At 48.1% G+C, this 12,148-nt stretch overlaps 2 protein-coding genes across 2 annotated transcripts; one reads left to right on the forward strand and one right to left on the reverse strand.

Moving 5' to 3' along the window:
* Positions 1 to 1,524: 1,524 nt before the first annotated feature.
* TMEM50A (transmembrane protein 50A) lies at positions 1,525 to 6,262 on the reverse strand (the record flags this gene model as incomplete). Its single annotated transcript, XM_079546009.1, has 6 exons — positions 1,525 to 1,570; positions 1,859 to 1,919; positions 2,873 to 2,965; positions 3,143 to 3,210; positions 3,996 to 4,108; positions 6,170 to 6,262. The coding sequence occupies 6 exons, from the start codon at positions 6,260 to 6,262 to the stop codon at positions 1,525 to 1,527; spliced, it is 474 nt and encodes a 157-aa protein (XP_079402135.1).
* Positions 6,263 to 6,810: 548 nt separating this feature from the next.
* On the forward strand, positions 6,811 to 11,782 carry RSRP1 (arginine and serine rich protein 1; the record flags this gene model as incomplete). Its single annotated transcript, XM_079545970.1, has 6 exons — positions 6,811 to 6,899; positions 7,055 to 7,110; positions 8,486 to 9,109; positions 9,437 to 9,591; positions 10,893 to 10,973; positions 11,368 to 11,782. The coding sequence occupies 6 exons, from the start codon at positions 6,811 to 6,813 to the stop codon at positions 11,548 to 11,550; spliced, it is 1,188 nt and encodes a 395-aa protein (XP_079402096.1). The 3' UTR covers positions 11,551 to 11,782.
* Positions 11,783 to 12,148: the final 366 nt, after the last annotated feature.

A 12,148-nucleotide genomic window follows, 5' to 3' on the forward strand; every position in this document is an offset into this window, starting at 1 on the left:
TTCCTTAAACACTGCCAGCTAAAGGCCTTACCTTGATTTGAATGAATGGAAGCAGATATTGCTTGTAGAGTGCTCCTGCCTGCAGGGCTCTGTGCACGAGGCACGGCCTGCTCAGTCAGGGGATGCAGTGCAGCCGTGTTTGTAAGTGCATGGTGCTCCTGAGCTTTTTCTTTGTTTCAAAATAGTTGACGTTTTTTTCTTTAACTGCTTACATAATTAAAGAAGTGGAACCTTGGCTGTTTTTATTTACTCATCAACCTTGCTTAAAAATGAAGGAATGAGGCAAACTGTAACACTGAAAACAAGAGGGGGAGTATTTGATGCTCGCTGCAATGTCTGCTGACATTTAATTTGTTCATTAGGGAATAAACAAAGCAGTTCTGCAATTAAAGGAAGCTGAGACAGAGGTCCAGGTAACTTGTAGAGGAAGTGTCACTGTTTCTTATTTCACAAAACAGCCAGCCACCTACTTATTTATCAGCTGCATGCAGCTTTTACCAGCTGACAGTTCATTCAGCACAGCTGCCTACACCTTTATGTGCCTCCTTATCACACATTTAGCACATCACTGCCCTGGCAGTACTGTAATCCAGGCTGAACTTGTGACCTTCAGTTCCTCACATTCCAGCAACCCACTGAACATAAAGACACAAAGACTTCTTCCTTGCTTCTGCTGTCTTCCAGCAGGAGTGGTGGTAAGGAATAGTGTTTTATTCCTCTGTTTCTCTCACATCTCTTTGCTCCCTGATTTCTTGAGCAAGTAACCAAGCTGCGTGTAGAGGATGGGGCAAAACAGCTCCTCTTGTATCTCAGAGTTCAAATGAATACAGATCAGAAATCTCTCTTGCAGGGCCTGTCCCTGGTTTAACTCCCAGCTGAGGAGTGTTCTTCCTTCCTTTTATTGTGGTTAGGAATTAAGTTTACAGCAAGCTTTGTGGATGAGCTCCTTACAGCCAGAACCAGGACAGAACTTGAACCTGTGCCTCTGCAGTGTCTGCAGTTCACTGCCCTCACCATCATTGTGTTAAACACTCAGGGAAAAACAAGGCCCAAAGCAGCACAGCTTAATGCAGGAAAAAACACAAACCAGTCAGATTTGAAAGTGAAGAACTGTTTATATTGTCCAGATATAGGAAATACTTAATAAATATATGTTAAAAATTGGTTGTAAAGCAAGTAGGACTTGGGCTGTAAATATCATAGAAAGTGTGAAATGGTTAAATGCATTAATCTTCCACTATTCTATTTTCTTATAGCAAACATCATACAAAAGTGACTTCCATTGCTACTTGTAGCAGTTTTACAGGTCAAAAACATTACAACATTGAAATCAATAACTGTTTTCAGGGTTTTTTCCTTAAAAAAAAAAAAAAACAACCAGGATTTGTGGTGCTGTGATTTCACTTCTCCATGTTTTACCTTTAGACACCATTGAAGGGCACCGTATACAAAATGGCTTTACAAAATTTCCAGAATACAGAGTTAAAAAAGTGACACGGCCAATGCGCTTCCATCAGCGTGTGCTCACTGCCACAGGTCCTCTGTGCGGCCAAATTTGAAGACCAGTCCTCTGTTTGAAACAAGAAAGGCACGTGAGCACCTGAGGGGGCAGATTAAACACCAAATCATGTCTTCAATACGTTATTTGTGGGAGCAAGTTGTGTATTTGTGAACCCACGGCCTGCTCCTGCAACAAAACCCATGCAGGCAGATCAGTGAGTGCCCTCAGCAGCACTTTATTCACCCACATCTAGCTGCAAAAAAATAGAGCTGAAATAAAACCCAGACTGCAGCAAGCTTTGGTTTTGATCATTCAAAACCAATTAGGTAAGAAATGAACGAAGGATGAGAAGCTTACCCGAAAAAGATGAATGCATTCTGGAAAAAAACAGCAATTCCTGGGTACACGACCGTTTTCTCTAAAGGCAAACAAAACAAAATGCTCTGAATTTTTCACAAGTCCTTTTCTCTTCAAAGAGACCCCACCTCACAACAGGGCCCAGCTGCTGCCTCAGAACAGATCTGCCCTCAGACGGGTTGTTCTCTCATAGAATTAACAGAGCACTCTGCATCTTTCGCATCCGTTTCATCCTCTGACAAGATGGCTCCCTCCCATCTGTTGCCCCCACTGCAAAGTAATTTCAATGGCTTTTGTGCCTCCCCCTCACTTATTCAGCTTTCCAAATAACTGAAGCAACAATCAAAGATGTCACTCAGATCTCAGCTCGTGCAGGCTGTCGTTACCATGTGGGATTGCACACCCAGTCTGCAGTGATGATAAGCCACAGAACGGAGCACTGGCATGAAGTCAGTGTGCCCAGGTGTCCCTGAAAATCCCCCGTCACCTGAGTAATGCCAAGACTAAAGAGAACATAAATTAGAACCCAACCACTGTGCCCTAATGAGCATGAAATTCACTGCCAGGGCTGAGCAACAGCTTTATGTCTGCTGATGTGTCCCTGCCAAGAGGAATCTGCTGCAGTGTGTATGACTTTCTCAAGACTTGTCTTCATAAAATTACCATGGTATAAAGGAATGTGTGCAGTTCTACAAGCAGTTTGCTGGCTTAATGTATAGGCCTGGGGAACAACCTGCACAAAATGAGTCACCTTAATTCTGGAAAGAGGTGTTTGCTGAGAATTCTTCCTGTATAACGAAAGCAGTTCAATTATTTCCATGCAGTCCCCTGTGTGACTCAGCTCTCTGTTTCTACTAAGGCTAACTGGAAGGTTTGTGCCCTACAAAACAGGCTGACATGAGCTTAAATAACAGAAATGGGATCTTAAAATTCCCCATACGTTAGAAAACAGAAAAAAAAAACGGATAGGGAAGAACTAGACAGGGTCAGGCCACGCTTCATGTCATATTTTACCTTTAACGACGTATCCTCCAAACAGAATCCACATGGAAGCAATCAGAGAGCCAAAAGCCATCATAAAGCCAATGAAGAGCCAGATCCGAGCACCTTAAAAAAGACACACAGGAGGTTCTGTGCCCGTCCCTGGGTGAGACACCAGCAGCTTTCCAGGTGCTTCAGTTTCAGAGCACCTGACGTGACCCACTTATGCTGTGCACATAAAGCAGTGCACAGCTGGTGCAGTATCACAGCTCTTCCAAGGGTTACTGACTGCACACCTCTTACCTGTCTGTCCCAGGCAGCCCTCGCTGTAGCTGTCGCCCCGCACTTGTCCGTTAGACACTGCGTTGATCCTGAATGTGACAAACAGGATGAAAAAGGGGAAAGATAAATAAAGCAAGAAGGAAAATGTTTATAAAACGGGAGGAGAAACTTCTCAGAAACTCATTTAGGCAGTACTGCATTTGTTAGATGTATTTTATTGCTCAGACTGTGGAACGATGCTAAAACTTCAATGCACTGCTCCACTTTTCTCCACTTTCAATGCTTTGATCTGTGTGCTACTCCATTGCTAATGGCTCCTTACCACAGACAGATGCAAGGCACGTGATCCTAGGCTGCACCGAATGAAGCATGACCAGCAGCTCGAGGGAGGAGGAGTTCTCCCCTTCTGCTCTGCTCTCACGAGACCACATGCAGTGCTGCATTCAGCTCTGGGGCCCCCACCATAAGAAAGGAAGGAACCCTCTTTCACTGAGTGCAGGAATAGGACACAGGGGAATGGTTTTAAGCTAAAAGAGGAGATTTGAATGAGACGTTAGGAAGAAATGTTATCACTCAGTGGGCAACGAGGCTGAGCACTGCAGCCCAGAGCTGTGGGTGCACAGAGGCAGCGCCCAAGGCCAGACTGCACGGGGCCTTAGGCAGCCTGCTCAGAAATGTCCCAGCTTATGGTGGGGGGTTGGACCTAGGTGATTGTTAGAACCCCTCCAACCCAAACCATTCTGTATTAGCAAAACTCAGACCCTGGCTTGTTATTTTCAGTTATCTCCCGATTTAAAGAGTACATTTAAAAAAAAATTCTGAATTCCACCAGATTTCTAGGTGTGCACAGCTGTGATCAAGACGTTACACTCACATTAGGAATGCAATGGTGGCTATGACTCCACAGGCATGATATGAATGGTTGAAGTCTTCCATGGTAGGGTACTTTACAGCTGCATCTATGATTATCCACCAACCTGTAAAAAACTGTTCAAAGCAAGAGTACTGTAGTTTAAAACACAGATAGAAAAGTTTTGACCAAAAAAACCATAAATTACAGCATGACTGCCTCTGCTGTCAGCTCAGTTAGGTACGAGCTAAACACAAACCCCACGATTCAGCTGCTTCAAGAGATCACAGAATTGCAGGGGCTGGAAGGGACCGCTAGAGGTCATCGAGTCTGTTACACACAGGGCCACCAACCTCCACATTCAATAGCAGCCCAGGCTGCCCAGGGCCTCATCCAACCTGGCCTTGAACACCTCCAGGGATGGACGGGGCATCACAGCCTCTCTGGGCAGCTGTTCCAGCACCTCACCACTCTCATAGCAAAGAACTTCCCCCTCACATCCAACCTCAATCTGCCCTCCCTCAACTTCAAACCATTTCCCCTTGTCCTGCAGTTATCTCCCCTTTCCAAGAGTTGATTCCCCTCCTGTTTGTAGGCTCCCTTTAGGTACTGCAGGCTGCAATGAGGTCACCCCGCAGCCTTTTTTTCTCCAGGCTGAACAAGCCCAGCTCCCTCAGCCTGTCTTCACTGGGGAGGTGCTGCAGCCCTTTGATCATCTTTGTGGCCTCCTCTGGACCCTCTCCAACAGCCCTTTCTTGTACTGGGGGTTCCAGACGTGGACACCTCCCCAGGTGCAATATTCTTAAACCCCATCTAGTTTTTCTCTGCCCAGCTCTCCAGTCTGTCCAAGACTCCCTGAACGGCAGCACAGCCTTCAGGTGTGTCAGCCATTCCTCCCAGCCTCTTACCATCGGCACTATCCCCTCATTAAAGTCACTGATGAAGATGTTGATCAGACCCAGGACTGACCCTAGGGAGCACCTGAGGTCTGAGCTCTGCCAGACAATTTATAGAAACACAGAATTACCAAGGTTGGAGAAGACCCACAGGATCACCCAGTCCAATCATTCACCTATCACCAATAGCTCCCACTAAACCATATCCCTCAACACAACGTCCAAACGTTCCTTGAACACCTCCAGGTCAGTGACTCCACCACCTCCCTGGGCAGCTCATTCCAGTGCCTGACCACTCCTTCAGAGAAGTAGTATTTCCTAACGTCCAGCCTGAATCTCCCCTGGCGCAGCTTGAAGCCATTCTCTCTCATCCTATCACTGTTACACGAGAGAAGAGGCCGACCCCCAGCTCACTACAACCTCCCTTCAGGTACTTATAGAGAGCAATAAGGTCTCCCCTGAGCCTCCTCTTCTTCAGACTAAACAATCCCATCTCCTTAACAGATTCACAGAATGGCCAGGGTTGGAAGGGACCTCAAGGATGATGAATCAATCTCCAACCCCCCTCCCACAGGCAGGGCCACCAACCTCCATATTTAATACCAGACCATGCTGCCCATGGCCCATCCAACCTGGTCCTGAACACCTCTAGATCCTTCAGCTGCTCCTCATAAGGCCTGAGCTCCAGACCCCTCACCAGCTTTGCTGCCCTTCTTTGAACACTGTCTTTCTTGCAGTGAGAAGCCCAAAACTGGACACAATACTCGAGGTGCAGCCTCACCAGAGTACAAGGGGACAATCACTTCCCTACTCCTGCTGAGCACACTATTTCTAATGCAGGCCAGGATGCCATCGGCCATCTCAGGCACACTGCCAGCTCAAGTCCAGCCGAGCATCAATCAACACCCACAGCTCCACTTCCTCTACGCAGCCACTCCGCCCCAAGCCTGCAGCATTGCCTGGGGTTGTTGTGGCCAAAGCGCAGGACCCAGCATCTAAACACGTTGAACCTCATCCCGTTGGCTTCAGCCCAGCCATCCAGCCTGTCCAGATCCCTCTGTCAGTTCTCTGTAAGTTCTCAGCCCATCTCCATTCATCCACCCCACACTCCCCAAGGCCTGCAGTAGGGATGGCAGCACCAACGCCTTGCTGACACCCGGAGGTTTCTCAGCAGCCAGCCCAGAGCAGGGGAAGGCTATGGGGTGGACTGTGGTCCCTGTGCCCCATAACCGTGTGACGGGCAGCCTTCCTTTCCATGCCCAGCACTCTGCCGTGGGGCTCGGCGCTAAAAGCCGCACACACCAGCACTCCGGCGGCGATGGACGCGATGGTGTTCCGCTTCTCCCCCCAGTCCACGCACTCCGAGCACCTCAGGCTCTCCAGGAAGCCGGACATCTTTCAACGCTCTGAGGAACGCAAGAAAACATCGCATTTCCGTCACTGGAAAAATCCACCACAGCTTTGATAGCCGTACCTCAACGCCCTCAAGCGGAGAACGGCCCGGACCCACCGCCCGGCCGGCGCCACGGGAGGCGCGGAGCCGCCGCTCACCTCAGACCTGCCGCCGCTCACCTCACGGCTGCCGCCGCCCGACGATCCGCCGACGCGCTCAGTGCGCAGGCGCGGCGCTCAGCTGCTGCTCCCTGCCGACAATGCGCAGGCGCGTAGCGTGCGGGAGGTCGTCAAACGGGGACTTCTGCGCATGCGCCGCAGTATGAGGAGGGAGGGGGAGAAGCGGGCGATCGCGCGCAGTGCGCATGTGCAAATAGCCGGCGCCCTGCCCGCGCATGCGCAGTTCTGTCCGTTACGTAAGCGGGGAGTGACGTTCTGGAAGGTTCGCGGCCGGTCTCAGTCGGCGCTCCGTTCGCTGTTGGGACGGCCGCGTTTGCGTGGAGCTCCGCGGGTTCGGATCGCGGCGCGTTCTCCGGGCTCGGCCGTTCGCTATGGGCGTGACTCACGAAGCGGGGCTGTCACCTCGGGCTCCGCCGTCAGAGCAGGATCCGTGTGGAGGCGGCGCGGCTGCGTGCAGCGGGTGAGGGGGGGTGAGGAGCTGCGTGGGGCCGATGGGCGGGATGGGGGGAAGAGGGGAGTGCGGGTGCGGTGTGAGTGCGGTGTTCGCTGTGGGCTGTGCCGAGCTGTGCTGAGCTGTGCTAAGGCCGGCCCTCACTCGCCGTTGTGTCGTTGCAGGAGCACCCTCGGGTCCCATGGAAGTCAGCAGCGCGGATGTCCGGCGGCCCCCAGCGGTAAGCGGCCGGCTGCGGCTTTACGAAAAGCCGTGGTTGGCTTCTGAACTGAGTGTGGGAAGGCGGGGGCGGGGGTATGTGGGGTGTTCCCCTGCTATGTGCAGTGCCCGTGACCTTGGCTGGTGACCTCCTTGCAGCCTGCAGTACCTAAAGGGAGCCTACAAAAAGGAGGGGAATCCTCTCTTGGAAAGGGGAGATAACAGCGGGACAAGGGGAAATGGTTTGAAGTTGAGGTTGGGTGTCAGGGGGAAGTTCTTTACAGAGAGAGTGGTGAGGTGCTGGAACAGCTGCCCAGAGAGGCTGTGATGCCCCGTCCATCCCTGGAGGTGTTCAAGACCAGGTTGGATGGAGCCCTGGGCAGCCTGGGCTGCTGTGAAATGTGGAGGAGGTTGGTGGCCCTGCGTGTGCAGGGGGTTGGAGCTTCGTGATCCTTGAGGTCCCTTCCAACCCTGGCCATTCTGTGATCCTATGCAGCTTCCTTCAGTTGCTTGAGGAACAGCACAGAGTTTAATCAGCTCTAATAGATGTCTTGATAGCCCTTATTGGCAGTAAGCAGTGAATCCAAGGTCAGTGGTTCAGCTGGCAATCTTTGTGCATTAACACAATACTAATAATATAGGTGTACTGAATGCAGAAGCTTGTTTTGATATGCTGCCTTAAGAAGTCACATCCTTTGGTCTCTTAGCTGTATTCTTCACAGGGTGTGTAGAATGTGTAAGACCTTACAGGTGTAGTTCAGTAGTATGATGTGGTTTTGTGGTCATTGGTCTTACTTACATAGAGCTGTGGAGGCAAAGCATGAAGTTTGTTCTGTCCTGGAAGGCAGATGTCTGTTTTGCACCTCCTGCACTTAGAGATGTTGGGAGCTCGAATATCTTGAAAACTTTGTTTGGGGTAAATAAATAGTACTAACTATCACCTTAACAGAAGTTGTGTGAAGGGTATTAAAGCCCACACAAACCTTTCAGAATTCCAGAGAGAACTACTCATGGTTTACACCAAAGCCTTCTTAAACTTTCATACAGAGTCATAGAATAATCAAGGTTGGAAGAGGCCTCTAAGATCATCCAGTCCAACCACCCTCCTACCACCAGTATCTCCTCACTGAACCATGTCCTTCAGCACAAGATGTAAACATTTCTTGACCACTTCCTGGGCAGCCTGTTCTAGAAGTCTGACCACAGAGCAGGAAATGGTGCTGCTAAAAATGTCATGCTTAAAACATGCTGATAATTGTCAGGAAAAATTGTCAGCGTTTAACTTGAACTTCTTGTTTGTGTGCAGTGTGTTGTAATATTTGATGGTGGTGTATATGGAAATTGCTGTGTGTAAATGATTTGCTTCTTCATTTGCTTCTCTTCTCTCCCCTGCCCAGGAACAGAGACCGGATATTGCAGAACAACAATAAAAACAGAATCGAGTTCTGAAAGTACCTGCAAGGAAAAAGTGGTGAGCAGGAAGAGCAGCGATATGGCCAACTTCATGGATGATTTGACTCTCAATTCACCAAAGAAAACAGAGAATGGCTTGAGATCCAAGAGAAGCTGCGATAGGTTATCCTCGAGGTCATCCAGTCGGTCTTCCTGCAGCTCCCAGTCCAGTTCCAGTACGTCCTCTTCAGCTTCCTCCAGGAGCTGGAGCCGGTCCAGATCCAGGTCTAGGGATCGAAGGCTCAGATCCCGGAGGCACAGAAGATGCTCCCGTTCCTATTCCAGAAGCCGCTCGAGGTCTCGTGGCTACACGAGGTACAGGGGGAGGTACCACTCCAGGCACTCCAGGAGGTACCGCCGCAGCCCTCTGAGGCACAGGTCGCGCAGCAGGTCGTGGTCCTGTGGCAGATCCTACTACAGAAGGTCCTATTCAAGAAGCAGGTCGCGTTCGAGAGGCAGAAGAAGCTACGGGTTTGGGAGGACGGTGTATGCTGAGGCTTACAGGAGCTGGAGGAGCAGGTCACGAACAAGGTCTCGGAGTAGGTCGCCTCTGCACCTGAGTGAGAAAGGTACTGTGAGACTGGGAGCGAGCTCTTGAAAGCAGGGCTGTTATGAACTAGATAAGTTGTAGTCCCTGTAGTTGCTTTATAGGGCATAAATGGTGGTAGCAAATGGAGAGGAAGTCTTGGTACATCTATAAAAAATGTATCAAGGGGGGGGAAGCAGTACTCAGTTCAGAGCGTATGTATATTTCAGCTGAAGCTAAATCTCCCCAGTTGAGACAAAAATCCATCTGAGTTGATGCTTCAGTGCAGAGGCAGAATAGCTGCAGGTTTTAGGTTTGGATTGAGTGTATCCGTACCTCATGTTAAAAATCAATGACCTTTTTCTTTCAGAAAAGAGGGAACTTCTGGAAATTGCAAAGGCAAACGCTGCGAAAGCTCTGGGAACAGAAAATATAGTCTTGCCTGCTAGCTTGAAGATCCGTCCTGCTGCTAAGGAGAGCAGCAATATTAAAAAAGAACACGAAGACTCTGGGGATTCAGATGAGGTAAGTATGAACTGGAGTGTTGTGAGTGGGAAGGTGAATGCTTAAAGACTTGTGGTCTGCATGGATGTGCCACGGTTCTTTTTTCCTTACTGGGGAGTTGGCAATTACAAGTTCAGACTCCTGAACAAAGAACTGAGGTTTACCAGAATGCTAAAAAATGCTGTAGAAACCACTGTATACTTTGCTTTTCACTGCAAGTACGCTGGATTCTGAAGGGCAGTGCGTTGAGGGCCGGGCTGGATGGGGTCCCAGTGGCACCCAGCCCACGGCTGGGGTTGGAGCTGGGTGATCTTTAAGGTCCCTTCCAACCCAGGCTGTGCTGTGGCTCAGTGCTACGTGCAGGCTTTCCCCTGGTGCTGTAACATTAGCAAGGGGAGAGAATTGTAGTTCTTCCAACTTCTTGATGGTAGTAGTTTATGGCTCATTACAGAAACTCTTTTTTTCTCAACCTAAAACAAGGAGGCTCCTTAGCAAACCTGTTATTTCTTTCTTCTTAATTTTCCTTTTCTAACAGTTAAAAGCTTTTCATGTGTAATAAACTATTTCCCAGAAGTTACATACCCAGACACACAATGCATTTTACATGCTTTATTTCTGTCTTATAGAAATCATGACTATGGTTCCAGACATGATGAAGAAAATCTGTTGGTAATTAAGGGTCTCGTGGGCTGTAGCTGCTGTGAATTCAAGGGAGGGAGAAACTTCAGCATCTTAAACTGAGCTCTAGTTTGACTGTGTTCTGTTGTGTTAATCTGATTCATACTGAATAGAAAACAACAGTAATTGTTACGTCTGTCCAATGCTGCTATTTCAAATGGAAGTAAATTTGCTAAAGGTTTTAGACAAACGGTACAGGCATCCCTTTCATAATATATGCAATATATTCCAGATGTTGAGAGAGTACAGAAGAAGAGGCCTGCATCACTTGCAGATAAGTTTATTGTTGTTATCCAAAGCTCTGCAGGATTAACGTGCAGAACTTCATGCGACTTATTCTGACACTACATTTCATTGTATGGCATTCCATGCTTTGAATCATTCGAACACTCTTTTTAAAACTGTAAGTGGGGCATGGATATCAGGTCATGTCGGGTCCTTGAATTGGCACAAGGGCCTTGATTAAAAATACTGGTTGCCAGATTGAACTCAGTGCTGATCTGTTGGCACGTTTGGTAGCTTCTGGCTACTTTTGTTGTAAATATCTGAAACAACACTACTGGAAAGTTATTAACTTTAAAGGCTGCCTTGACTTGCAGAGAGTGGTGTATCCTCCCACTGAAGTGTTGTGTGCTTTTCTTTAGCAACCCAAAGGACTGACAGAAATCATAACCAAAAGTGGGATGGAGAGAGCAACTGCACGGAGCATCTGCTTCAGCCCTAATGTAAGTGTGCTTCCAAAGGTGGGCATCCATCATTGATCCCTGCTCTGTCAGTGTCCACAGCAGTGATTGCCAAATCAGACACCTTTGTCATGGTAGCACTTGAAGGGTTTCACAGTTCCTTTCCTGAAGGAGTTGGATCAGTACTGCAGTGGTGTTTCAAGTGGATGACTTGACATTTCTGCTCATAATGTTCAGTGCCTGTGAACTTCTTGTTCCTGGCATACAGTTTTACACTGAAAGTTGCATCTTTGGTAGTGCAGAACTGGGGTGGGGTGGTTATTCAGCATTCTGGTTTGGTTAAGTGTGTTGTCAATACAAGTAAACCCCTTGAAGTTGCTGCCTCTTTGTACATCTTTATCTTTCTAGTGCTTAACAAATGTAATTTATTTTCCAGAACACAATGGCAAAGCCAGTACAACAGAAGCCAGCGAGCCATATTGTGAAAGAACCATCAATTTCTCCAGGAAGAGAAGATGACAGAAAGGGAAGTCCCTATGGGCAGTGGGTTCCTGTCAAGAAGGAGGAGAAAAAGTTCCTCAACTTCTCACCCAAGTGTACGCTGTTCCGAGCACGCTAGGAGAGCTCACTGTTGTCAGACTGCAGTGTAACAACACCTGGGTAGTGAGGTCTGAAGTTTTCTGATCAGCTTGAGGGCTTTGTTAATGTCGAGTATTTATTTTGATATCTTTAATTTTGGAATCTTAGGTTTCTCTTTCAGATGTAAAGCACAGTGATCCAGAAGCCACAGATGGAATCTTGTGTATATTTGTAAATATTTTTGTATTGCTTTAATGGACTAGAACTTAACAGGTGGGTAATCTTTTTCTAAAGAATAGCTCAGTAGCTGTTAATTTGAACAGTTAAATTACATTGTGGAACTGTTTACTTCGAGTAAATAAACTTCAGTTTTGCACTGGCATCTGCGTGTCAAGTACTGGGCTTTTATTTTTAGCTCTTCAGTGGTTATTTCCAGGCTTCAGTTTCACTTAGCTAGTACTGGAAGATGTGACAAGGTAATTTGGAAGGTCATCTTGAAAATAGACCTTCATACTGCTATAGCTGCTGGCCGAGCTGTGGCAAATGGAGGCTCTGGAGGTAACTGGTGGAAACCCTTCTGCAAATGGAAATCTGCTGTGTGCCTGGCTGCCTGTGGAGCCATCACCATTCCACCTTAA

Source organism: Tetrao urogallus, assembly GCF_951394365.1.
Source record: "Tetrao urogallus genome assembly, chromosome: 23".
Lineage (NCBI taxonomy): Eukaryota > Metazoa > Chordata > Aves > Galliformes > Phasianidae > Tetrao > Tetrao urogallus.